General features: G+C 43.3%; 10 protein-coding genes across 10 annotated transcripts; 5 read left to right on the plus strand and 5 right to left on the minus strand.

Moving 5' to 3' along the window:
• Positions 1–595: 595 nt before the first annotated feature.
• On the plus strand, positions 596–3,267 carry BYT42DRAFT_546737 (VTC domain-containing protein; the record flags this gene model as incomplete). The annotated part of the gene is made up of 3 exons (XM_051565903.1): positions 596–763; positions 1,087–1,975; positions 2,048–3,267. 3 exons carry the CDS (start codon positions 596–598, stop codon positions 3,265–3,267), a joined length of 2,277 nt encoding a protein of 758 aa, XP_051422127.1.
• A 521-nt stretch (positions 3,268–3,788) lies between these two features.
• BYT42DRAFT_594103 (uncharacterized protein) lies at positions 3,789–5,678 on the minus strand (the record flags this gene model as incomplete). The annotated part of the gene is made up of 5 exons (XM_051570743.1): positions 3,789–4,192; positions 4,300–4,304; positions 4,387–4,889; positions 4,979–5,188; positions 5,634–5,678. The coding sequence occupies 5 exons, from the start codon at positions 5,676–5,678 to the stop codon at positions 3,789–3,791; spliced, it is 1,167 nt and encodes a 388-aa protein (XP_051422128.1).
• Positions 5,679–6,610: 932 nt separating this feature from the next.
• On the minus strand, positions 6,611–8,257 carry BYT42DRAFT_371199 (uncharacterized protein). Its single transcript, XM_051563270.1, has 3 exons — positions 7,308–8,257; positions 7,000–7,246; positions 6,611–6,922 (listed from the first exon to the last, which is right to left on the minus strand). Exons 1-3 carry the CDS (start codon positions 8,159–8,161, stop codon positions 6,767–6,769), a joined length of 1,257 nt encoding a protein of 418 aa, XP_051422129.1. The 5' UTR covers positions 8,162–8,257; the 3' UTR covers positions 6,611–6,766.
• A 1,048-nt stretch (positions 8,258–9,305) lies between these two features.
• On the plus strand, positions 9,306–10,424 carry BYT42DRAFT_497862 (uncharacterized protein; the record flags this gene model as incomplete). Its single annotated transcript, XM_051564527.1, has 2 exons — positions 9,306–9,633; positions 9,883–10,424. 2 exons carry the CDS (start codon positions 9,306–9,308, stop codon positions 10,422–10,424), a joined length of 870 nt encoding a protein of 289 aa, XP_051422130.1.
• Positions 10,425–15,450: 5,026 nt separating this feature from the next.
• On the plus strand, positions 15,451–16,441 carry BYT42DRAFT_614794 (uncharacterized protein; the record flags this gene model as incomplete). Its single annotated transcript, XM_051571891.1, has 2 exons — positions 15,451–15,681; positions 15,854–16,441. The coding sequence occupies 2 exons, from the start codon at positions 15,451–15,453 to the stop codon at positions 16,439–16,441; spliced, it is 819 nt and encodes a 272-aa protein (XP_051422131.1).
• Positions 16,442–17,557: 1,116 nt separating this feature from the next.
• Positions 17,558–19,964, minus strand: BYT42DRAFT_573086 (uncharacterized protein). Its single transcript, XM_051568690.1, has 6 exons — positions 19,735–19,964; positions 19,487–19,659; positions 19,324–19,414; positions 18,430–19,263; positions 18,225–18,339; positions 17,558–18,155 (listed from the first exon to the last, which is right to left on the minus strand). Exons 1-6 carry the CDS (start codon positions 19,873–19,875, stop codon positions 17,692–17,694), a joined length of 1,818 nt encoding a protein of 605 aa, XP_051422132.1. The 5' UTR covers positions 19,876–19,964; the 3' UTR covers positions 17,558–17,691.
• A 523-nt stretch (positions 19,965–20,487) lies between these two features.
• On the plus strand, positions 20,488–21,387 carry BYT42DRAFT_573088 (uncharacterized protein). The gene is made up of 2 exons (XM_051568691.1): positions 20,488–21,159; positions 21,242–21,387. The coding sequence occupies exon 1, from the start codon at positions 20,581–20,583 to the stop codon at positions 20,938–20,940; it is 360 nt and encodes a 119-aa protein (XP_051422133.1). The 5' UTR covers positions 20,488–20,580; the 3' UTR covers positions 20,941–21,159; positions 21,242–21,387.
• BYT42DRAFT_573090 (ribosomal protein L30, ferredoxin-like fold domain-containing protein) lies at positions 21,251–21,868 on the plus strand (the record flags this gene model as incomplete). Its single annotated transcript, XM_051568692.1, has 1 exon — positions 21,251–21,868. A coding segment is annotated over one exon (618 nt), but the record flags the coding sequence as incomplete, so codon positions are not given.
• An 802-nt stretch (positions 21,869–22,670) lies between these two features.
• BYT42DRAFT_467939 (uncharacterized protein) lies at positions 22,671–23,843 on the minus strand (the record flags this gene model as incomplete). The annotated part of the gene is made up of 2 exons (XM_051563533.1): positions 22,671–22,910; positions 23,295–23,843. Coding segments are annotated over 2 exons (789 nt in total), but the record flags the coding sequence as incomplete, so codon positions are not given.
• Positions 23,844–24,125: 282 nt separating this feature from the next.
• On the minus strand, positions 24,126–26,395 carry BYT42DRAFT_645680 (transcription factor Opi1-domain-containing protein). Its single transcript, XM_051572660.1, has 5 exons — positions 26,093–26,395; positions 25,625–26,022; positions 25,404–25,560; positions 25,017–25,219; positions 24,126–24,931 (listed from the first exon to the last, which is right to left on the minus strand). Exons 1-5 carry the CDS (start codon positions 26,247–26,249, stop codon positions 24,359–24,361), a joined length of 1,488 nt encoding a protein of 495 aa, XP_051422136.1. The 5' UTR covers positions 26,250–26,395; the 3' UTR covers positions 24,126–24,358.
• Positions 26,396–26,740: the final 345 nt, after the last annotated feature.

Consider the following 26,740-nt stretch of genomic DNA (forward strand, 5'->3'; position numbering starts at 1 on the left):
GCGTTGCCTGTCAAGAACCTTGTTTTTTCATTTAAAGAAACCCTAGCATACGAAATGGTGGAGAGCACGCTCACTTGCATAGTCAAAACCCATGTCGAAAAAGATGGTTTCTACTATTATATGTATTCTTGTTAGCTGCTTGGTGGCATCAAGAGCGATCCGGCTTACATAGAGTTGGTTGTACAAAGATCAAAAAATCAGTCTCCGTCAGAGGGATTTCCATGAAAACGATGATGGCCGCGTAAGAAAAATACAAGTAACGACGATAACCATTCTTGCAACCGCCAAACTTATTTTTTAGAGTGAGTTTTCTTTATATGACGAATAATGGCAATGAGTGACATCATTTTTGAATTGTTATTGGACTGAAAACTGTACAATGATAGCTTGTCAATCGTATTTTTTTTTCCTCATTATTTTTCAATCAAATGACATGCAAATGAAAATGAGCCAGTACCAAGAAAAAAAATTCAGCCAATTCTTCCCGAAGCTCCGCTCTCTTTTTTTTTTTCTTGCTCTTCTTTTTTTACAGTTTCTCATTGTCAATTGTTGCAACGACGCTAAAAAAGACGTCATTTGAAGCCTCTTTGCCACCATGAAATTTGGAGCTCAATTGAAGGATGCGATATATCCTGACTGGAAACCGTACTACCTCGACTATGACGGCCTGAAACGCAAGTTGAGAAAGGCCGAAAAGGATAGACCATTCACTGAAAAAGACGAAACCGAGTTTGTCGAGATGCTCGATAACAACCTTGAAAAGGTAAAAAGAAAAAAAAAACCAATACTTGCTTCTTCACCTTACCCATGGGTCAATGCGTGGTTCAGGAGGAAGCGCATGCGTGACAATTCACGGTGAAAAAAAAATTGTCGCGCACGTAGAAAAGGAGAGAGAGAGAGAGAGAGAGAGTGTGTGTGTGTGTGTGTGTGTTGTGTCTATGGTCATGAACCGTTGTATGTGGACGTGGAGAAAGCTTCATATGTGGCGATATTGTATCCGCGTTTGCAGCATCATTTTTCCCCTTTTTAGTATTTATTTCAAGACCAAGAGACAAAACTGACCCATATCTTTAATTTTTTTTTCAGGTGTACGCTTTTCAGCAGGAAAAGATGAAGGAAATTCGCAATCGTACGGATGAATGGGCCAACAAGATTGCATCGGATATCTCGCCTGAAGGCTCCGTAGCTGAAATGGCGGAAATTCAGGAAAACATCAATGAAATTGCTGACGATATCAATCGCTTGGCTCGATTTTCGCGTCTCAATTATACCGGATTCCTTAAAATGGTCAAGAAACATGATCGTCACACCGCCTATGTGCTTAGACCCATGTTCATGGTGCGATTGAATCAGTGCCCTTTCTGGAATGAAAACAACGATGCTATTCTCATCAAACTATCCGAACTCTTTGATCAAGTACGCCGGGGCGGTCGTACCATGTCGTTCAAAGCTTCTTCCAGTGTATTAAAGGAGCAGGGCATTAGATTGGACGGTCGTCGTACCGTGGTCAAACGGTTCTTTGTTCAACCTGAAAATGTCCTCGAATTGAAAACTTATGTGCTCCGCCATTTGCCCGTCCTCGTCTACCGCGACAACAGTACCAAGAAAGACAATATTGATCCTCCCATTTCGTCCTTGTATCTGGACAACGCCGATCTCGATGCTTACAATTCACGTGTGGAATCCGCTCAAGGGTCGGAAGTCATTCGATTGCGTTGGTACGGTTCTGCCAAGAACAACCGTCTCATTGCCGTGGAAAGACGCGCACTCGCGGAAGAAAACCGTGGCGAACTCAAAGATCGCTTCATCATCAAGGATAAATACATTGACGGTTACCTGCATGGTGATCAAACCTTTATCCAAAAATCGGTGCAAAAAATGCGAAACAGTGGTCGTTCCGAGGAAGACGTCAGCCGCTATGAACACCTCGTCACAGATATTCAACGAACCATTCTCGAAAAGGAAATGCAACCCAGTAAGTGGAGCCACGGAATCTCGTGGTTGTAGTAGTATGCTTTCAGAGCCTTGGTTGACACATTCATTTCAGTGCTGAGAACGTATTATAAACGTACGGCGTTTCAGATTCCGGGTGATAAGAGTGTGCGTATGGCGTTGGACACGGATTTATGTTTCATTCGGGAGGATTCCAAGCTGTTTCCCAACGATCCAGTGGTGCGACGATCGGAAGGTCAGTGGCGACGTCCGGATGTCGATACCAACTTTCCCTTTACGAATCTGAAAGACGACGGTGAAATCAATCGATATCCCTTCGCGACGTTTGAGATCAAATTGGATTTGGCATCCGATGAAAAAGAACCGGAATGGGTCGAGGATTTGCAGGAAAGCGGCATTCTGGAAGAAGCATTTGATTTTAGCAAATTCGTTCACGGTATTGCCGTCATGTTTGATACCCGGGTTGCTTTGCTTCCGTACTGGCTCGCGCAGATGGACAGCGACCTGAAAGAGTTACCCGTACTTCCATCGCAAATCCCCTCTGTCGGCAAAAAGTTGCCCAAAGGAAAGGGTCGTGCCATACCCTTGAAAGGTGAAGAGGAAGGACAAGATGAACAAGAAGCCAATACCGTCGAACCAGTGCAGTCGCCCACGGGTGACGTCCGCGTCAACATGGGCCGCACGTCAGCCTCCTCCACCACGGGGTCCCCTGCTGCCGCTGAACCTACCGAACGTACCTCGCTTCTGGGACGTCAAGCGCGTTCGTCCACGACTTCTTACATGGGAATCAACCGATCCGTGAATGAACCTCACGCGTCTGAAGCAACGTGGAAGGACAAATTGCAAGCGATGCCAAAAACGATTGGACAGACTTTCCACCAATGGTTCGGTCATCCCACTGCCGGGGCCGACAAAGCAAGGGAACCAGTGATTCTACCTCCTGGTGTCAAGGTGCCGAAAAAAGTCATTACGCCATTGCGTGTGGAACCTAAAGTGTTTTTCGCCAACGAACGTACCTACTTTTCATGGATGTCACTGGGGACGTTAATGGCCACTTTTTCCATTGCGTTGTTCAATGCCGGTGATGCTGTGGGCAAAATCAGTGGTGTCGTGTATACACTGGTGTCGCTGTCCACGCTGTTGTATGGTATGGGTCTTTACTACCGTCGTCGCGAGCTGATCCGTGCTCGAGCTTCCGGTCCCTACGACGATATCACTGGTCCTACTGCTATTTGCCTCGCCCTGTTATTCGCTGTGGCATTGAATGCCTATCTCAAGTTCACCATCCATTCCCCTTCCTTATTCTACCTTTAATCCCTTTTCTTTGTTTTTGTAGACGTTGAACTCGTGTATTTCCCATGATTTGTTTTTCTTTTCTCTTGTCGGTCTCCTTGATTGTTTCAGTGAACGGTTGAATGCTTGTTTGTTGTTGTTTTGCTTGATCATTTTACGATTGGTTTCTGCGATCTTTGTATTACCTTTATTGTTTTCCTGTCTTGGTCCTTTTTTTTCATTTTGAATACAGTACGACGTATTGCTTTTTGAAATAACTAAAATGCAAGCAAGCGTAACGAAAAAAAAAAGCGTCAGGCAAGGATAATGAGTTTCTTTTTTGTAGTGGTGGTTGTTTGCATCATCTATGGATATCACACAAATTTACATTCACACAGAACATACACAATGAAAAATAATAATAAAATAAATAAACAATAAAAAAAAATGAGACCGTGGTTTCGCGATCGGCACATCGATAAAATGTTGGCACATGGGAAAGGAGGAGAAAATGAGACGCAGGGAAGCGGAGGATGACGCTGGGTACAGGTATGATAGGGGTTCTAGAGGTAGTGATGGTATACATGGTTCTGGGTGGCGAAATCGAGTTTGATGAGGGCCAAGAGGATATTTTGAAGGACGTGAATCATGAGCAGCACAAATGCAATGATCATTTCCGGGTATCGGGCAAAATCACGAACAGCTTGTTTGGTGATGGAATAGGAAAATGCACGACGAAAGGTGTGTCGTGTAATCCACGCACTCGTTAATTCGCTCGTCCATATCACGATGGCGGCAAGGAACGTCTTGTTATGGTTGTAAGGATTGCCGTCACGATCGTCCATGTAAAAGTAAGGATAGGCGGCTCGATTGGGACCGAAATGAAGCACATTGAACCAGATCAGAAATCCCAGCATGGTGGTATTTTCCGCGAGATTGCGTAAATAGAACGAGCGACCAATCTTTTCTCGATATTCATCGTAAGTCAGCGTGGTTCCGATCAACCGCACGAGCCATCGATGCACAAATTCCGTCATAATCAATGGATAGTAAAGGCACACCCATAAAAAGGACCCCAGCTGAACAATGGCAAATTGATCGACCGATCGTAACCGCGCGAAAAGATTGCGATAAAAGATGAAATAAATCATGAAAAAGTACAGCTTGAAAATGCTCGCCAGAGGATGCGATCGGATTTTGCGGCAAATGATGTAGTCGGTAATCGCGTCCATGATGTAGATCGCTCCTACCCAGCTGTATACGTACGCCAACGCATCCAGAGATGTGTGTGGCAAGGTCGAAAGAAAGATGTAAGCGTAGATTTCGCCGCCAATCAAAGCCAAAAGGGCAATGGCCAGTGACGTGCAGAACCACATGAAACGACGATATGAGGCCGGTAAACGCCATCGAGGAAGCGGATGAAGAGGCGTGAAGACGCCTTTGGGAGCCAGTAATCGCGTGGCACGACGACGTTGATGTCTTTTATGAATGATGACCATGGCAAACCATAAAGGCATGGACATGGTGAAGAACGTAAGAAACACCCACGACAAGGTATACTTTTCAAATGACGGTAAAAAGTAGTGCATGATCACTGCCAATCCTTGGCTTTCTAACCAGAAAAAAGCAAATGTGCATTTCGCACCAAGACACTTGGGCCACCACTGTAACACGCGTGTCATGGAAAATAATGAGAAAAAAAACAGTGAGTCATCCCCTAACGCGACGATACGGCTGACAAAAGGATATTTACATTGAGAGCATAAATGCTGAACAGTTTGGTGATGAGAAACAGGGCAATCGCATTGTAGATGCCGTAATACCACCACAGGAAGAACCAAAAGTTGATGAATTTGGGTCCTCCTTTGACAGCATGGTCGTCGTCATCGAGAGTGTCTGAATAGTCGCAAGGTAACGTTTCACAATCGTCGAAAGGGATAGGCATGGAACACCACACTAACACCTTGGGGTATGAAGATAAATAATAATCATATGTGCCATGTCCAGTTTAACCTTTTTGTCTTTCTTTTTATACGACGTGATATGAAGATAGGTATATAAAAAAAAAAAGGGAGAAGATGCTTACGATGAGTAGAGGAAGAAAATTTAAAATGAAGCTGCGTTTCCAGAAAGATTCGGTCCATCGACTGACGCCTTCGGAAGTCGGTAAAACGATACGATGAAGTAACGGCGTTCGTTCGTCGGTTACTTCGATTCGCTGATACGGCAAGGAATTCGATCGCCATAAATCATCACAACTAAACTGTCCGACCGTTGCAGTAAAAGGAAGCCGCACGAAAAAAAAATGAAATCATAAAGAAGAAAAAAAGTGAATAAAAAAAAAACGATGAATGAGTTTATTGAATTGAGGAGACGGGAGAGATTCACTTTTTTTCTTGCATCGTTACATTCCAAGCATCTTCGCTGTTGCCCTGTTGGAATTGGTGTACCATGGCAACCCGTGGGGTATATGAATTGTCTCACCGGGAGTCAACTGGGGGAATATCGATCAAAAAAGTATAGAAAAAAACAAGTAGGAAGCAAAAAAGAAAGAAAAAAGGGTATAAAAACGTCCAAAGTCAGAAACTCTAATAAAAAAAAAAGGGAAAAAAATCGGCGTCTACTATTGCGTTGAACAAGAATGGGATGCCCTGAACAAAGTGTTTTCCGTTTCCGGATGACCCGAGCAACCTCTCTTTCGTCTTTCGACCAGGGTTTTCTTTTTATTTCCTTAATTTATGGGCACAAAAGGAATGGCAGTAGTTCGCCATTATTTTTTTATGCTGCCTCCTTCAAGTCAATCATTTTTCTTTTTGAAACGTAAAAGTGGAAGCATCTTGTTATGTCTTTTTTTGCACATGCTCACCATCAGAAACCGGGGCACGGCTGAGTGTCAAAATGGCGGAGAGGGAACCCGCTGTCATGGGATCCGAACAGACAAAAAGAGCCAATGCATTATGCGGTCAAGAAATACCCAAATAAAGCTTGCATTTATTCATCTGCCCTGCAACCAAGCCCGAGCCCTTACACTTGCCTACCCACTGTCTAGTCATTGTAATGCTACCAACCAATCTTTCTGTATATCAGGACGCGACGCGCCAAAAAAACAAAAATGGCTCGACGATGGTAGAGTATTAAAGCATTTGGTATCACATTCGTATCCGCATTATAAAGGCATGAAAAAGGCAGCACTTTCTTTTCCCGTCTTATCGTCTGATGTGTCACACTGAACCCAAAAACAAGTTAAGCAACCGTACCCGCCCCCGTTCCGATCCCCTACTTCAACCGCTATGAGCTAAATCAAAGTCAACACGCAACGTACCGTGTTCGCCAGCCGTTTGTTGCCGTGGGATCTGGAGTTGAGCGCCGGCCAAATGAGCTCCGTTCAATGTTTACTTTTTTCTATCCTGCAATCGTGATCCTTTCTACCCTCTCTTTTCCGCGGCACGATGAAGGCAACCTCGTGCAGATCAAACAGATCCAAAAGGCATATGAGCATGTGATGAAAGACCGTGTTATTGTTCTATGATACAAAAATAATCTATGCAGAGGGGAGGGAGGGAGGTTGCGTTTGTTCAAATTGAAGACGTCTGATGGCCCGGTCGGCTTGTCGAATACAATCCAGGAGTTTGTATTTTCGGCCATGATTTCGCGCTTGTTCATAGAAAATCATGGCTTTTTCTTTATCATTGGTTTGCTGTGATTGATAGGTTAAAAAAAAAGTCAGTGATACCCATGCTACCGACATGTGCGATCATTCATTCTCATGCTCACCTCAAATAACATGCCCATATTGAACAAAAGGACGCCACACGCCTCATCGCACACGTCCCCATCTTTGTTGGCTTTTCCTGTGTTTGGATTCTGCGCAATCTCCAAACCGCGTTGCGCCCATAACTTGGCATCGTCAAACTGGCCCATCGCAGCAAAGGATTCCGATAGATTGTTCATAATGACAGAAGATTGACACGTCTTCAAGCCGGCCAAAGTGAGTGTGCGCAGGTATAAATGAACGGCCAAACTAATCGTACCATTTTTTAGATTTGCGTTTTCCTCTTGCTGCTGGTTCTTTTTTTCTTTACCTGTGTTTTTGTCGCGTTTGATAAAAGGTGCCGAGCGCTTCTAAAGCTGCGCCCAATTCGGTGTGGGTAAGCCAGGCCGGCATATGTTCCTTGTCAAAGAGGACTTGGTCAGTGTCGCCATAAGTCGAGACGGGTTTGGAAGAAATACGTAGTAAATGCTCCAGGGACCATGTATACCATTTTTCCGCTTCGGCATCATGCTTGGTCTCCTGAGCAATGTCGCCCAATTTCTGAGCAATACCAACAATTTTTCTTTGTGTTTGCGGAGGGAAACTGGCAAGGTCGAGATCAAAGACGGCTTGATCGGGTTTCTTTTCCGTGGCGTGAGGATCATTCTCAAAACCGACCAAGTGACGAAGTGCCAACGTCAACACTTGTCGTGCTTCCGGATACCGACCGAGCGATTCCAGTAACGCACCATACTGAATCATGATACCCGTCAAAGGTGCCCCGTCGCGTTCCATTTCGTCTGATTGCAATGCGAGTTCCAGTGCTTCTTTGAAGTACCGAGTCGACAAGTTGACATCCTTGCCCGGCTGTTGGTAATACAGCGCTTTGCGCAGCGCTTGGCGTATGGGTGGTGGATACTTCTGAATATCCGAAGTCAAATATTCGTAAAGCCCCACGCCTAGACATGCGAAACCGATACCGATCATAAGCAATGGCAAGCGAGGGATCTTGATGATGCGTACATTGTCGCCTTGGGGCCGACCTTGAGGTCGGGGCCGAGCGGTCGCAAAAGAGGCGCCTAGCGATGGACGAAGGCCACGAGTTGCCACGGACCATGTCGTCGGTCGTGTGCGAGGCAAACGTTGAATATTATTGAACAGTGGTCGCGTGAAACGAGATGTCATGGCAAATGGGTAGCGTGAAGCCAAAAAAAAGCGCTAAACTTACGGGGTGCAGAACCCTTTCATTTAGTGTTTGTGACCAGCCTCTATTTTGACAGCCCGCTCTCACTTGGATCAGTAAAGTTATTTGACTAGGCCACCAATGATCGTCCAATGATTGGCCGACGTCTCATGGTCGACACCAAGTCAGGACTATTCAATGACCATGAATGTGATCTAAATATAAAAAAATAAGACTTACAAAATCAGCCATCTTGATCGACGGAAGCGCCTCACTGAACGTGGTCGTATGCAGCAGTTGACCCGATGAAACATGCCATTGGGCGAGTGAGCGACTCGTGGCAAAAAGAGGGATAATGAGTGGTTTACCAAAAACAGCTAGCTCAAAGTTAAACAATGGTGGCCGCATGCTTCACTGACACTTTTATGCCTCTGTTTGTTTTTTGCTCCTTTGACAGTGAACCGTAAAAACCATGGTTTCTGTCCATAATGTAAAAAATGTTTAGGTTTTTCTTCTTGGTATCTATGGTTGTCCATAGTGTGCAAGGGGTTGACGATGAGCGTCATGGTGATGTATTTCACCATACAACGATTTCATGCTACCTACGCATATCCTGATAAAACGGTATTTTTAATGGGTTCAGGTGTGACAGATGCTTCTGGAAGATGGATTTTCAATTCAGCTTGATGTATGCAATGAACGCTCCAATAGAGAAGCGTCGAATCTTTTTTTTTTAATCCATCGTCCCAACTGATTGAGCCTGATCCACGCACGGCTTGAACTCATTTTCTCTTTCGATTGAGAAAGCAGCGAAAATGTAACAAAATGATTGTCATTAAAAAAAGAAAGCTAAAAGCCATTTGGATATGCTTGAGCGCCAAATTTACAGAATCGAGACCTCTGGTTACAGAAAAAAAAAGCTTGTATAAAAAGGAATCCACATCGGTGATTGGGTAACCAATCTACCATTTTTCCGGTTCATTCACTTCTTGAACGATTTTTTTTTTTTTTGGTTCTTGTCCAGACTCTTTTTTTTTGAATTCATCTTTGCTTTCCTTTTTTCCTGATTCGTCATATTTCATTAATATTAAATCATTTGGAACGTTGGCTGATTTGGCTGAACAAATGACGGCGGCTGTTGCAAGAATGCCCAAAGGCAAGAAACCTTACAAAAGTTGGCTCAAGGACGGCATCCATGGAGGCCCGTCGTCTATGGAAGTACTGGTGAACTGGCTCGCCACCAAAGGCAACTATGCACGATGGCGAGGCGACCGACGTGAAAGGATCCCAAAAAAAGTCCTTATCGAAGAAATCATTGATCGTATGCGTCAAGTGGGTATCTATCATCGATTACCTAAAGACGTGGCCAGCAAGATTTCCACGTTGCAAAGTAGTTACCGCTCGGCCCAAACATGGCTTGAGACACAAGGGGAAAAAATGCAACAAAATGGACAACACCAACAAAAGATTCGTGGTAAGAATCAAACGATTGAGAGCACCTGATTTTTTGAGTTGAGAATGGACAGGTGGTTTATTTTGGGGGAGCGCCGGTTGCAAGTGGGCTTTGTTTTTTGGGGGCCGAAGTGCAGAGGACAAAAAAAAAAAAAAAACCAACAAAGACAAAGAGGAGAAATAAGGCTTCACAGCAAGGCATGGCAATGGAAGACACGAAAAAAAAGCGCACACGACTCACCTTTGAATTATTTTTGGGTCTGTATAACAGAAGAAATCCTGAAACGGTTTCCTTATTGGGACCAGCTCCATCCAGTGTTTGGGCGTTCTCGACCTGAGTCTGCATGGGCCATGTCTATTCGTAGCCTTGTACATGCGGTGGAAGACTGTGTATTGCAACAGCAACAGCAGCAACAACAACACAAGCGAACAATGGATGAGATGGAAAGCGACGTCAGCGACATCAGCGACGAGTCCGAACCAACGAAACGGGACAAATTGTCATCGTTCGATTTCGATCGTCCTTCCACCGAGTTGCCACACCCATGGATAGTTCCGCTCAACAAATTGGATCAGCGCGAGTCTTTGTTGGCCACCTCTTTGGTCACTGTTTCCCGCGAAAAGGAGGCAGGTCGTATGAAACGTTCTCGGGACATGCTTGAGTTTCTGCGCGAAAAAAGAGAACGCCGCGATCGCTTGTTGGCCAAACTGGAACAGGTCCGTCGCATCGAAGCCAAGGCCCAACTTGTCAAAAGTATGAAAGACGCCGGTTTCACCAAAGCGGAAATGATCGATCAATTGAATCGATGGTGAGACTCTCATGCACGAGTTGTCTCTCTGGATATTTCCACCACATCCAGCCAATTTCATTCCTCCCTCCCTCCCTTCCACCCTCTCTCTCTTCAACGCGGTGCGTGTGGTGCAGTGCATATGGTGCCATGCATCTGACGCAAGCCTTTTTGATGCGAGGCGTCGGCATCCTTGTTTTCCATATTTTTCTTTTATTACAGTACTCTCTTTCATTTTCAGATCGTGCTCATTTGTTTCATTCATTTACTTTATCCACACTAGTCATTTTGTCATATTATAAGAGGCATACATACTTCTTCACAGTTTCAACGACGATCTTTTATTCGCTTTTCTATGGTTTCCACTTGTTCAACCTTCTATTGCAAAATTTCTATATTCTTCATTTGCCATCACTACATAACAATAAATAAGTCCTTGGTTTCATTTTGGGACTAGCATGTCCAACTATAGAGGGCGGTCATCAGATAAAGTAAATTGCTCGATTTCAATGTTTGGAAATGTTTGTGGTGGCGTAAAAGGCGGCTGGTGCAATGTGTGAAAACATGTTGCCCACCCACCTTTTTTTTCCTTTTTGTTTTTTGATCCAAGCGCCAAGGATCACGATGTGGGTGCTCTGAGAAAAAAAAATGTGCATGGGGTTTACAGGTTGTAGGTTCTACCAATATTCTCAGCAACATTTTCTATCCAATAATCGGGTTTCGATCTGTCAAACGGCGGCATGTGGGATTTGCCGTTTTCACCGAAACGACAGCGGCGCCGTGTGGCTCGTTTTTCCTTTTTGCGTCCAATCAAGAAAACAACAAAAGCAAAAAAGAAACAGGAAATCAAGGCTGTAATCGTCATGGTCACCATCGTCATGGAACAAAATACAATATGAATATAAAAAATAAAAAACATGTACAGATAAAAGAAGTAATGATAAAAAAAAGGGCAATAAAGACAAATGTGGTTCGTGATCCTTGGATAAAATTATCCCAGTTCAAAATAACGTTCCCAACACTATGGTAAGATGAGACACACACAACACATACACACGCTCTTCCTTTCTCTCTCTCTCTCTGTCTCTCTCTCTTCTCTCTTTCTCCCTTTTTTTTTCCGTTGGTTATTGTGTGTGGTGTGATGGATGGATAATTTGACGCATATCCCGCTGTCATGATGTTCCCCTTTTCTTGAAAAAAAAAAAAAATTATGGTTCTTTTTTGCGCAGACATACGAATTCTTTTGTGATCGTCGTTCGTGTTCGTCGTTGTTATGACTGCGGATGGGTTTGTTAATCGAAATAGAGGTCGACGGTTTCTCGGTCTTCATCGACGGATCGACGAGAGGGAGGGACGGTAGAGAATATGAAAGTGGCGGGATTATAGGTGGATGTTTTTGATTTGGGGATGGAACTGGGCTGAGTAAATATGACCAGGGCTTCTTCGTCTTCTTCTTCATTTTCAAAGTATGCCTTGATAACGGCAATGTCGTCTTCGCTCCAGTATCCGTCTTCACTTCCGTGGCCTTCTCTGCCGTCATCATGATCTTCATCGTCGGACATGGACAGCACGGCGCCCAACATCTCCACGGTCTCGTTATCCTCTGCACACAGAGCTTCATGAAGCAAATGATCGGCTTCGACTTTGGTCGTCGTGGTATTGCATGCTGATTGGGTCATGGAACGACAAAAGCGATAAACATGCCCCTTCTTTAGCGAGTCAGGTTCAAAACAGTTATTTTTTTTTACGGTCTTTTTTTTTTTCATAGGGCATCTTATTTTTTTTATGAACGGTTGAAACCCAGTTTGGATTGCCATAATAGGCCTCTTCCTCTTTGTCTCGATCTCTGGAATCGTAGCAAGACGTTCTTGATCATTGATTGGCTATCATCATTTCCATGCTCACTTTTTTTATTTCCTTTTTTAGACTGTCTCTACTAGTATGAAAATACGCCTTCTCAAAAATTGGTCGGTCAGTGTGTCATGCTTTTGAGGCACGACGCAAGGGAGGTGCTGAAAGAATGGGATATAAAAGTAATACGACTTTTTTTTCTCTCTCTATTTCATGCTCTTTTTCATCAGCGCGAAATATCGCGCACAAAACATGGAAAGGACTAGGATTTTTTTTGGCTCCAACGATTGGCTGGCTCGCAACACTTTTCCGAAAAGAAACCTGGCCGAATGCAAGACTCACAAGTTGAAGTGAGGCATTTCACTTTGATCAAGCATCAAGTGCACAGCGCAAAAGAGCTAATACGAGCGTGCAAGAATAGTGATGAATCCATCGAGCGTGGAAAAAGTAAGTCCTTCTGTTTTTTCTACACTGTGGGGGTAGACGGCCTATCCAACCAGATTGGTTTGGAATTCCTGATTTTGATCTGTAATACGACTTAGGCTGCCAATCTATAAATTACTGCACTGGATCCTTGGATCGGAACGTCAGATAATCCCACAACATATCTAGGACTCAATGTCTGTGGCACTAGCCAATTAACTCTACAATCTCTTGTGTGATGTTTTCTTCTTCGTTTTCGATGAATCCAACTATTGCGACGCGCTGTATAGGTTGGCTTGAAGGGGATCACATATGGTGATATGGTGATAACGTGGATTATCGTTATGCAGTCTTCTTTTTTCGGAGCGATCTATTGGATTTGGTCGTATGCAGTTGAATTTTTTTTTTCCTTTCTGTTCCCATGACTATGGCGTATTTTGCGTGGATCCAGATCAGGATTCCTAGCGGGAAACTAAAATAGATCTAGATCCCATTGATAACCTTATAACTAATCAGCCTGGATTTTGACTGTTTTATTTGTTCCTTTTCTTTCCTTTTCTGCAGCAGTAAAACATATCAGTGACAAATCGAAAAAGACTAAGTCTACCATAAGCTGGCCAGCCGCCGCTGGTAAAAAGATCATCAAAAATAGAGCGAAGGGTTCGGATATTGGCATCGGGGATGATATAGGCTACTGTCACGCGATCTACAGTATTCATACTTTTTTGCATTGTGCTTACAAAGGAATAAGGTTTGTCATGGATACTCTGTGACTTGTTAGGCATGTCAAAATAAGAATGAACATGCGTGCTGGACCACCGTAAACAGACGGAGCACATTTCGTTTCCTGCATCACAAACAGCACGACAGATTTCATATTATGGTCGTGAAAAAAAAGGCGCAATCTCTTATCATACATTCCCAAGTATTTTGTGCGACACGAAGTTGAGGAGACGAAAAATGAGTTGATTACAAAAAAAAAAAAAAAGAGTGAGGAGGTTCACATCGAGTGCTTTAATGAATGCATCAAGCTACGTCATCAATGGCTGCAGGTTAGCTACCTTGAGAAGTTGAACGTTGTCCGTATCACCTAAGAAAAGCAAATTATGGCATCAAACCATAGGAATGCGAGGGCGGCTTGGTGGTAAATGATAGGAGGCCAACGGTAATTGCTTTCTCTTTACCTATCAAGCCGTATACTCATTTTGTTTTTATCAAGATAAAGTCTAATGCATAGAAACATGAGCTGGGGCCAGAATCTTGGGGGAACATTGGTAAGTGGATATCACACCGCACGATGGTACCTTTTTGATTATTGCCTTGACCTTGACCACATCGACTACATATGATAAACTTAGTCTGGATGGTGGATGCAGATAGAAAGTCGATGCAATAGTAGCAGCAAAGAAGAAGGAGAGGGATATCAAGGCGGATGAAGAATAGAAAAAAGAATCTGGATTCTTATTCTTTGATGGAATATACAGTAGTCACATCGCCGAGCGTGAATAATGACAGATCAAAGCATAGTGTCAAAAATAAACAGTGTCCATCTGAATTGGAATGTCCATGATCAGTAACGAAAGAAGATATCTGAAATAATCGAGGAACAGTTGATGTGAAGTCAGATGTTATCGTTCATTAATGTTGTGAACGCCCGGGTATCTGTGGTCCCGTTGTAGAATGCTGGCACAATAGGAGTTGTGAGCCCGTTCGCTTTTTATTGTGCTTGACATTTGTAGAAAATGGTCAAAGGATGATACTGAAAAGAATCGCAGTTCAAAAATTTACCGAGTTGTGCCACAGTAAATACTAATGCCTCATGACCACCTTTATCCAGGAACCAACCTTTGACATGAAATAAGCATTCAATTTACAGTGACGCATTCACTGTTTTCTGTGACTGAAAAGTCACGATGATGAAGTAATTCCTCTTGTCATTCTTTTATCCCTCATTTAATGGCTCTATCTACAGGATAACGCTGATGATACGGTCAATTCAAATAACGATCCATAACAAACTGCGTAAGCAGACTAGACTGAAGAATTGACCCTGGCCTTCTTCTCTCAGATCTCTAAGATATCAAATTTCTTTTTGTTTTCACATTTTCTTACTCACCAAACATGACAAAGCCTATACCTCAGCATTTCAGCGGAACACATTGACTCAAGGTGTATATCATGCGTGTGCTGGGATAAATTTCCTTTTCTGTTATTTGCATTAGGAAGTGGAGACTAGCGTGGTTTTTACTCGCTTTCACTTTGTTGAATGGAGGCAAATTGTTGATGCGAGGGGTGATTGGGTTAAACTGGTAGAGTAACTGGTAGAGAAGACACAGTTAATCGGTGCAGGTTTAGCCATGATTGGGCGAAACTCAGCCAAATGTTCATGTTTGCTTAATTGCGAATGCTTTCTTGTAACACAGCGAATGGAAGAAAATCGTGCATTCACTTATTTACCACAAAGAGATGATTTGCTTCCCTAATTCTAAGAATGATTAAATAAGACAATATTGTACTCCCACCCCTTTTGTTAAAGTGCTGTTCAGCTCATCAGTGCAGCTGGGAAAAGGAAGACCTATGAACTGCGGACTTGGTAAGAAAAAAAAGAGTAAAATTTCTCCCCTTCAGACTTTTTTTTTTTTTTTTTTTTTTTTTTACCGTGACCCCTCCTTCCCTTTTGCCTTTTCCATCCTCCTCCGTCTTCTCCTCTTCCTCTTTTTCTTCTTTTCTCAGTCTATATCTGTGTGTCCATTTTTTCCATGGTCATTCACTCCACTATGAAGCCTTTATCTGTCACTCACGTCGACAACAAGGTCACCGAATGTCGCCGCCATGGGGCATCGCTGGACGATCTCGATATTCGACGTACCTTGCCTTTGCAAGACCTCCATTCAGATGCCAAGCTCGAAGCGCGCCGCCATTCCCATTCCGCTTTCAAGTTCAAAACCATTACTTCCATCACTCGTCATACCATTTCTTTTAATTCGGATAACAAAGAGAATATACCAGTAAGTTGAGCACCTGTGCAAAAATCAGAAACATCATTTTTCCCTCTTTCTATAAGAGTGGGGCATCGATTTCTTTTTGCCTCATTTATTGGACCTGTTATCTTTTCAATTGTTATTTCTTTACAACGATCATTTTTATCTCATGATTACTGTTTCTGTTATATTTTCAAAGCCATGGTTACAAGAGCCATCGACCTTGTCTCCCAGAGAACCGGAACCGTCTTATCGGACCAAGTCGTCGATTCCAGTAAAGGACAAGTGCAAATCCAAACTGTCGATGCGATCCAACACCCTTCGCCGACTGTCCAACCGTCAAAGCACGACCAAATCCACATTGTACAAAAGCATATCCACATCCCCCGCCGCCACCACCACTACCCCTTTCAAAAAACTATCTACTTGTCTGGGCCCTCTACCATCATCGTCGTCTGCAGAAAATACCGCCGGCTCCGAAATCACATCATCGGATGCTAAAGTCGCGGAAGTCGCGGATGAGAATCAAACGCGTCGATTGATGACGGTTCATTCCAAACAGATTAAGACTACGATACATCAATATGCAGCTAAACCGACTCCTCAAACATCCTTAAACACGAAACACATATCCAAAGCCAAGCGTGGCGTGTATTGTCCTACATTGACTCCTCCTCCTCGTTCTCCTTCTTCCAACTCATTGGTATCCCACAAGTCATTGACGGATATGACCACCGCACGCTCCAAACGATGCAAGTTATCCGATGCATCCAACCGTCGATTTTAAAGTGGATTCTGGATCCTTTCTCCATCACTTACGATCGCAACATAAAAAAATAGGCACATGCATCCTCGGACTCGCTCCACATATACGTTTATATTAATTAGTTTCTTTTCGTCTTTATGAATGATCATCCATCTACATCCATCTTTCTATTTTATTTTACCCACCATTATTCCCTTTCCCCCCCTTACCCACCTTTATTTTATTCTCTCTCTTTCTTTTATTCCCCCATTCATGTTTAAAAACTGTTTTTTTTTCTTCCTACTGTCTGCTATTCCCTAAATCACACATCATCCCAGCAGCGACAACAACAACAGAAAAAAAAAATGATGCATATATACCGCGCCATTGAACGCCCGAAAATATATTAAAGAAACCATGCCTGGCTTTATGACATTACTGTATTAAAAAAATATTAGTGCAAGAAAACAAAACAAACATACCGTAGCATATTCAACCAAAATAAACTTTTTTGATTGAATGCTTCGGTATTTTTTTACTTTTTTTTTCATGTGTATGTGCCTTGGGTGCGTTTGGCATGTTGCTTTATTACCATGACGAAACGAGGTTGGAGCAACTTCAGGGCCCAATCGCCAATCGTTTCTGGCTGTGGATTTTTTTGTGATGCTAGAATATGTTTCTTTTCTTTTTCTTTTTTAATTAGGGAAAAATAAACATATCATCCTTACTCTGAACCGTGGGTTACAGTACCACATATTCGGATTCCTATTTTCACCCTCTTTATGGTGAATGGAATTTGACTAAGCTGACCCAACTTCTTTTTTTTTTTAGTCCTTTGATAAACTCCTGGAAGTAGTGTCCGCAGGGGGATTCGATAGCTGTTAATATCAGTCCTCGGCCGCAGCAGTGGGCCGCCCATGTGCAAAGCGCTGCTATACACAACGCCCTTTTCAGCCTAATTCACTAGGCTACATCAAATTAACGATTCATTGGTTGGAAAGGTGTGGCAAAACGCTGTCATGAAATGCAAGGGAAAATACGAAATCAATCGGTGAAATCAATGCATATTGGTTCATATTGCATTGCGCAAATGGATTCAATCGCTAAAACCGCTTCATATTTTGTAGATCCGCTGCGGACATGCATACGAAATCTTTGGCCATCCATTCATATGGTAACAGAATACATTTATATCAATAAAAAAATGCACAAAGCAAGTATATACATGCATGGATGATTATATTGGTTTTCCTTTTTACTTTTTGTTGATATCCCCCTTTGATTTTGTGCCCTTAGCGTAACCGGCGATGTCCCCTTGTTGCTTGGCGATACGACGTGGATCCAGCAACCTGTGGATATTTACGCTCATTGAGTACCAATGGGGCATCGCCTTCATCCATCCAGTACTCGTCATCTTCGTATAATTCATCGTATTCATCGTGATCGCTTTCTTGAGGAATTGAATCCGATCGTGTCACCTCCACATGCACATTTGAACTGGCTGCCGGCGATCCATTGGGCTGCGCTGCATGTTCCGCGGCTGATAAGCGAAGCACATATTCTAACATGGCTTCTTCGTCATCTTCCGGGGGCATTTCCATACCTAAATCCATTATTGACGTGGCGCCTGACGAGGGCGGTACATCCTCTGCTTGCTGCGCCTCATCATCGTTTGCATGTTCCTCTGGCGATGCAGGTGAATTTCCACCCGTATCTTCTGTTGGCTGTACCTTTTCACGTCTCGACTGCAATTCGTCTAATTATACTAAGATAAGCTTCCGTGATTCAATGGAGGAAAAGAAAAAAAAAGTCTGTGATTACTAACGTTCAAACACACTCAAGGTCTGAGGGGATACGACATCTGTCAGATCCAGATCCACCACTGTGATATCGCACGCGAGGGGCAAATGTCCAAGATACCTTAACTTTCGACGCACTTCCTAAAAAAAACATCACCAAAACCGACAACACAATCGAGGTCAATGATTGAAAGAAAAGAGTCTAAACGAGGAAAAAACGATGTAGCCTACCTCTGTCATGGTCACATCATCGGTGTGAGTGATGGGCACCTGAAGGCGTCGTGGAAATGCGTGATAGTTCCCAAACTCATGCTTTAAAATGCGAATGTATAGAGGATGAAGGTATATATGCTGTCCATCAGCTGCTTGATAAAAGTAATAGTCCGAGGTACAAATGTCGTCACTACGTTGACGCGCTGCTGCTGCTGCTGCTGCGGTGGATTCACCAATTTTTCTTGCTTCGGCCATGGCTTGCTTGATTTGGGGACACGATGACTGCTGTTCGATATCAATGATGGTGTTCAATTGATCGATGCATTTCTCAATCCATTGTGTTGTTTCGTCGTCACCACCAGCAATAGCTGCTTCCTCTAATGAAGCGGTGAGTTCCCGTACATCGCGTTGTCGTTCCTGCAACATGTAGTCTGGGCTAGCGAGCATAAATCGAGCAAAAGGCAAAGCATTTTCGGTAAAATCCCAAGGCGTCGGTGCCGCGGCCAAAGGAAGATGGGTGTGAAGCACCTTGTCAGGCACAGGCCAATAATCCGAGATCGGAAACGCCATGGCCGAAGCATGGGACCGTTGCATAAGACAAAACTCGACGTTGTTAGGATCCACGGCCCGACTGTGAATGATACGCACGCTTTTCAAATCAGCTTCAAAAATAAAGTCCCAACATATAGGACACTCTCGATACCGAGACTGTGAGCCTGGATGCGCTTCGGCCAAATCCAAAAACCGTAGAATGCATGGCAAACAAAAGATGTGGCCACATTTCGCCACGCGAGCCGCTTCAGGTGGAGACAGGCAAATTGGGCAGGTCGGTGTTTTCGACGACGACACCAGCTACGTTATTCAAGCGTCAGTCACTGCATTGTCCACTGGAAAAAAATAATAATTGCGTACCACTTGTTGTACATTATCCCAGTCGAAATGAGCATCAGGATCAATAGCATGCACTGCATACTCCGTCGAGGCCTTTAGTAAAAAACGGAAACTATAACCGATGGCCAACAGTAGATCAGTTTATGCTCCCATGGGTGAACAAAAAAAAGAAAAGGCAGCCTACTTTGCATTTATAAATCGTTCTCGTTGATATGGTTGGTAGGATGTGGTAGCTGTTGCGGTTGGTTTTCGATAACTGATGTCTTCTTCCACTGAGGGTCGTTCCGGGAATGAAAAGTTGATCAAATGATTAATGGACACTCCTCGACTCTTCTTGTGCTGCGATCGTCCATGCGACTGTGAAAATAAAAATGAAAGCTTAATTGAATACTGATTTCGCTACCTAAACCGGAAAAGGTTTGGCCAAGTTACCTCGTTGATATGCACTTGACGAAGCCGTTCCGCCGCAGTATCTACAGGGTCGTTACGCCTTGCATTCGAGCGATTGGGAAGTGCAGGAAATGGGCTCGAGTATCGATTGGTATAGTCGCCTGGAAAATTATCGGCTGACATGATGATAGTGTCAGAAACACGAATACCTCCTATAGTTCATGCAAACTTGTTCCATTTATTTCAATTTCTTTTTTTTTTTTTTTTTTTTTGTAATAGATCCTGTAAGGAACCAATCAAAATGATCCCGACCAAGTTGTTCCATATCTCTGGCTAAGTTTTTTGTTTAAATAGGTTGTCAAATGAGGAAGCAGTGAAAAAGTAATAATGATAATCAAAATGCCTTTCATCAGGTTTTCCTTTCTATTATACTGATGTTTGCCTTTGATAGATTCCTGACAATTGGGAAACGCACTTTTGACTGGTAATCGGAAGGATCACAGTTGCTGCGGCAACCAAGGGGTTGGTGGTACATGAGAGTCCTTTACGGTTCTTATCCAAGCTTTTTATTTTTATTTTTGACCTTAATGTCAACGAATAGGCTGCGGAATAAGAGATACAAGTAATCGACCCTTTTTAATGGTGAGTGCGACTATGGGACAAAGCCCATTCATGCATTTCACGTAAAGCGTTTTATGGTCGTGGTCGGGATAGCCAATCATCAGAGAGGTGGCTTGGGTAAAATCACGTAAAAATTTTTTTTTCTGTCTTTTCTGTGCGGGCTGGGGGCGGGCATCTGTTAGTTCCTTCTTTTTCTTCCCTTGTTTGTTTTTCCTTGTGTCGATTTACCATGGTGTCCTAGTAAGTTAATTACTCCATCTGTTGTTGATGCTTTTACCTGGATTCCTTCTTTTTTTCTTGGACGTGAAAATGTTTGCTATCAAACATTGTCCTTCGATAACTTGTTGCTATGGTTTACTCTCCATAACGACAAGGTTTTGGATTAATAAGAAGCTCTTATTTTCCCTAAATATTTCTGTGCGCTTGACCATCTGGGGACTCGGAAAGGTTCTCCTTTGGGTTCTTACCAGATGGCAGGTTTGCCTTCCACTCGCAAATCTATATTTGTTGAGGCTTTGTAATCGCAAAGTGAGCAAGAAGAAACGGAAGCGACTTTTTTTGTGTTTACAAAAATGTTGCTTCTTGGATCTTTTTTTTTTCTTCTCTTCATATCTTTGCTTTTACTAAATACATGCTGTCGAACAAAGAACCTTTTTTTGACAAAGAAAGAGAATTGGGAGAAGATGTTGATGTACTGTGAATGGATCCCATTGACATGAACTCGGTTATTATAGCAACGTTGCTTCTGCTCAGGATGTGCTTGTTCCCGAAACTCTCTTGAAGAAGAGAAAGGCCGCCCAGCAATCCGCTGAGACCGCCGCTGCTCAGAAGGCTGAACTTCGCAAGGTAAAGCATCATGCTCTTCATAAACTTGGCCATTGTGAGCAATTGGGCTTACCAGTTCTGTTATTATTATTGCTATTGCTAGGTCAAGTTGGCTAAGCGTCGCGATATCTTCAAGCGCGCTGCCAAGTACCATGCCGAGTACAAGGCTGCCGAGAAGAACGAAATTCGTCTTCGTCGTCAGGCCAAGGCCAACGGTAACTACTACGTTCCTGCTCAGTCCAAGTTGGTCTTTGTTGTCCGTATTCGCGGTATCAACAACATCGCTCCCAAGCCTCGCAAGGTCCTTCAGTTGTTGCGTCTTTTGCAGATCAACAACGGTGTCTTCGTTCGCTTGAACAAGGCCACCGCTCAGATGCTTCAATTGGTTGAACCCTATGTCACCTACGGTACTCCCAACTTGAAGACCATCCGTGAACTCATCTACAAGCGTGGTTACGCCAAGGTCAACAAGCAGCGTATTCCCCTTTACGACAACGCCGTCATTGAACAGGTTCTTGGCAAGTACAACATCATCTGTGTTGAAGACTTGATCCACGAAATCGCCACCGTTGGTCCTCACTTCAAGGAAGCCAGCAACTTCTTGTGGCCCTTCAAGTTGTCCAACCCCAACAACATGTGGCGTCCTCGCAAGTTCCGTCACTTTGTTGAAGGTGGTGACTCTGGTGACCGTGAAGAATTCATCAACCAGTTGGTTCAATCCATGAACTAAGAAAAGAAAAGAAAAACCCGGCTCGCATTTTTTCCCTTGTTCCTCAACAATAAAATATCTGGACACAGAAAGCAGACTATCCCATCATCCTTGTAAAGAAAAAAAGAGACTCGCCTTTAGAAAGCACCAGCAATACTTTTTTTATTATTTTTCTTTTTTATCTGTTGTCAGATTGATCAACAACCTGAACTGTTAAAATGCAAAAATAACCAATAAAAAGCATTCATTTTGTACATAACGACAAAGAAAAGAAAGAAAGGAAAACACTAGAGGACTGTACAATAAACGGGGGAAAAAAAGACAGAGAAATAGAGCAGAAATCAGAAAACGATGCAGAGAGTTGGGTAAAAAAAAAAAAAAAGAAACGGAAATTAGGGGTTGGGTAGCGGGGCAAGAAATAGAGAGAGGTACAACATTAATCTGAAGCAATGACGGATGAAGTCACAGCCGAGGTGGTGGACGGAAAAGAAAGTGGAGAAGCGTGAGAAGAGGAGGTAATGATGTTTGTATTTGTTGTTGTTGTTGTTGTTGCTGCCAAGCCGGGTGATACTGTTGTCGGGGTAGTCGTAGTGGTTGTGGTGGGAAGGTTGGGACGAATGGTAGCCATGGGAAACAAGGCGTGCCGGCATTGGGCGGATTCATAAATGTCTTCAAACACGTCAATGAGGGTTTGAATGCCCAATAAGGAACCATGATCTGGTCCATGCGGGTTACATGGAGGATAGCGCATGTTGGCAAGATTTTCTTCCATTTCTTGTTTCGTAACGCAGTGGGCAAAATCGATCATGCGTACATCGATCGGTCGAGAACTGTTGGCGCCATCATAAATCATGAGCAAACTCGATCCAAAAAATCGGTAGCCTCGCATGGAACCAATCACCTGCGCCAACCGTCGCAGTTTCCGGACAAGGTCGGGAATCAAATCCAAAAGAACCCGTGTCCCATCATGAAGAAAATTTAATAATAGTTCTTCAAACGATTGTGGTGTCAAATTTCGTCCAATGTATTTGTCTTGTATCTCGTACCCCTCCGTTTTGTAAACCTACAAATAAGAAAAAAAAAAGGAAACACAAAAAAAAACCATAATGTAAACATAATGTAAACAACACCGGAATATATAAAACAAACAAAATCCCAAAACAGAGAGAATCCGAAAAGAAAGAGAGAGAAAAAACAATCAATCAATCAATCCAATTGTTTTTCGTTACACAACTGATCTGTCGTTCTTTGTTTTTTATTCCTACCCCCCTTCTCCTCCTCACTCATCGTCTCTCTCTCTTCACGCCCTGGTTTGCCTCACTTCTGAGATGAGGTGAGTTGAGGGAAGAAGAAAAAAAAACCATGTCCCTTGCTTTTCCTCTCTGCCTTTGTGTTTTTCCCGTGTTTCTCGCCGACTTCTATTTTTGGATTTTGACTTGTAGCTTACCTGCATACCGCACATCCGCACGCCCAATTGTCGGCTGGTGGATCGTTCACATTTCAAAGTTTGACTTGCTTCCTTGGCAGGTGATGCATACACACCGTGCTGTCGAGTTCCCAACTTGAGATCCAGCACGCACGGTTTTTGAATCCCCAACGTTAAATCTTCAATCACCACAAATTCTTCCGCAATCGGCCGGTCGTTCGAAGGAGGAATCGCATCATCCACCGTCAATGCCAGATCAATCACCGGATGGGACGTCGACCGATCATCGTAGTAAGGTTCCGAGGCGCCGTAGGTTCGTCGTAAAGAGGCCTGCCGTCTCAGTCGCCGTCTGTCTTGTTCCAGTGCAATTTCCGGCTTGTTTTTGTTATTGTAAGATACTCGAACGACGCCCATATACTGCGGAATAAATGACAACATATGGGGTAGTCGTTGCAGTGCTTCGTAAAAGTTGCGTTCCCTCGTTCCCGTTACCGCTTTACAGATCGCTCCATTGGAAGCTAAGCGGAACATGGAGACATGACCCCCGACTTTGTGAGTGAACGGAAGCAGTGTTAACGAACTTTCGTTACGATGTAGTGTCGGTCGTGGGGAATGATTGGGATTGTTAGAAGAGGGTATCTTGACCATACTAAATGGAAAGGGAGAAAAAAAAAAGAAGAAAAAGAAAGGGAAAGAAAATTGTAAAGGGAAAAGGGAAAAAGCGAATCCTCTCTCAACGTGGTGCCATTCAGCATTTTTTCTTTCACTGTGGAGTTTCAAGTTCTGGTCCAATCATAGTTCGGGTGATGGCCATGACGTAAAAGATTCCTGAAATGGTTTGGGTAAACTTATTTTTTTTTTCTTCATTTTTCTTTCACGAACTGTACAAAAAAAAAATAACACAAGGCTGGTATCAAAAAGAGAGAATGAGAAAAAAAAATATAAAGATAAAATCGGTATGCCAAGGAGAATCGGGGTGAAAGGAAAAACCAAGAAAAAGAGGGAGGAGTATCGAAAAGAAAAAAAAAAAGGCCTGAAATACAAAAGGGACAAAAATGAAAAGAAAGCGACTGGTTTTTTTATAATCATTTCACGTCCATGGGTTCCGGCTCCTTGGATGACGATGATTGTTCATTGATGGTTTCCATGGGGACAGGATCGGCTTCGGTTCTTGGCGTGCCGGTGACACCGACGACGCGCAACCGTTGCAACCATAATTCAGCTCGTTCAATGGTGTCAGAAAACACCGAGGACACAGCTTGCAACATTTCAATCGATTCACCACCAAAGTTGAGCAATTTAATCGAGGTTTCATGGGTGCGTGGATCTTGTGGATGCACGCGGGGGGAGTTCATGGGCGAAGCGGTGGTCGATGAATTCAACGTAGCCCACCGCCCTGGCAAGGCTAGAATAAATCCTCGGACACTGGCTTTGGCATGTTCCGGCAATCCGGAACCGGCATATTTACTCACGACATCGACCACTTTACGCAACGTGTCAATGATCTCCTTCTTGATCGACGCCAATGTACTTGCAGCCGATGTTTCCTTGGCCACCGCCGTTTCTTCAGAAGAAGAGGACGACGAAGATTGGGTGGCCAGTGACACCAGAAAACTTCGGAGTATATTCATTTGTTGATCAATATGTTGTGTGGCATACTTTATGAAATTTTTGCATGTGAATGCCATTAGTTGGTTGGGAAAAAAAAAAGAAATGAATGGGGACAGTGGTGGATCAACCTACCTCGAGCCAAGTAAGGCAATATCTTAGACATTTCATACTTTCTTCACTCACGACCGCCGCAGTGGTACCTGCCGCCGATCCGGCATGCATAACAATACGATGCCATCGACTACTGGGATGATGACGTGTGGCGGTGGGCTTGGTAATTGTATATGGACGATGAGGCGAAGTAGAACGTGAACACGGTCTCGATCGAGCTTTTACTGTAACCCAATGGCCAAGATAAAATAAAAATAAAAATAAATAATAAAGGCACAATGAGTAACCATTTCACCGATAAATAATGGGAAAAAAAAAGAGACCCACGCCTGAAAGGATGATTGCCCAAATCAAGCGTTTCGTGCCTCCATTTTTTTGTATCAAAAAAAAAGTAAACAAATGACTCACATGATGTATCTTCACGATCTTCAATGCGTCGTTTCCTGAGTCTATCCCGATCATGATTATCGGAAATCGATGTACGTGCCAAAGCGTGAGCGGCAATATTGGCCTCATCTTCCTCCTTTTCTCGGCCACTGACATATTTAGGATACTTTTCTTCCAACTATGGCACGCGGGAAAAAACATGAGTATTTTCCTATTCATTGTAACCATAAAGAAAAACTCACTTTATCGAGTTGCTTGCATCCCCAATCATCGACATCGTTGGAAAGCGCTCTCCGACTAAACTTGTCATAAATGGGAGCGGCAAAGGACTCTACCATTTCAGCTCCGTATTTCACCATACTGTTGGACGCTTTGGAACTCTCGTAAGCACGAAGGGCGGAATTGACAAGGGGAATATTGGAAACGCGATGCATGAAATGGTATTGCTGAGAATGAGCATGAGACATATGAGTTGAGGATGGACGCAGTGGATCAACGTCTTCCTGTGTAGAATCACTAGAAAACGAATAACGAGGGTTGGAAGCCGACGATGAAGGCGTAGGTAAAGGTGAGCTAGGGGTCGTTGACGGTGCCGACGGATTCGTAGAAAGTGGAGGAAGCTGGATGGATTTCGGTTTAGCTGCAAGACATTGAATAAATAAGTAAAAAAAAGTGTTTCTGGATCGACAATAGAATGTTAGATTATGTACCTGTGGGTACACCACCGCTTTTGGCCATATCGCCTAATGCTTCTGCAGCCATTTGGACGTCGGGGTCTTCGTGTATAAACGTCGAAGGTTGGTCTTTTCCATCTGCAGCTGGCGAACTGCAAAGTTGAGTAATGGACATGGCCGATGGTTGTGTCATTGCGTGTTATAAAAAGCACACTAAATGCCAAAGATCGGGAACGTGGTACGATGAACGAATTAGAGTCAAGAGGAGATAACAAAAAATATATTCCTTCTTTCAATACAAAGAAAAAGAAAAAGGGAAACCAAAAAAAAAGAAGAGGTAAAAAAAAAAAAAAAAAAAGGAATGGGGATATCTGAAAACCGATAGATTTGGGGAGAAGGGACAGCTGCGTGAACAAGGAGAGAGAATTTGGTTTCATCGCCATGTGAAACATCCATTTTCACGTGTTACTCGAACCCATTCCCTTTTTAGGAAATCAGAACCCGCTCCATTTCATGACAAAAAAATACCCAAACTAAAAAGAACCAAACCTCAAAAGACGCTGGTGAAAGATGAAGCATTCCATACACAGACTATCTTTATACCTAGTTGGGTGGACAGTCATATCATTTTTTTGCAGTTTGTTACAAAAATTGTGTGTCTATTTCGTTGCCATGATCACTAAA

The sequence above is a fragment of the Radiomyces spectabilis genome, assembly GCF_025331425.1.
Source record: "Radiomyces spectabilis strain NRRL 2753 chromosome Unknown BYT42scaffold_8, whole genome shotgun sequence".
Lineage (NCBI taxonomy): Eukaryota > Fungi > Mucoromycota > Mucoromycetes > Mucorales > Radiomycetaceae > Radiomyces > Radiomyces spectabilis.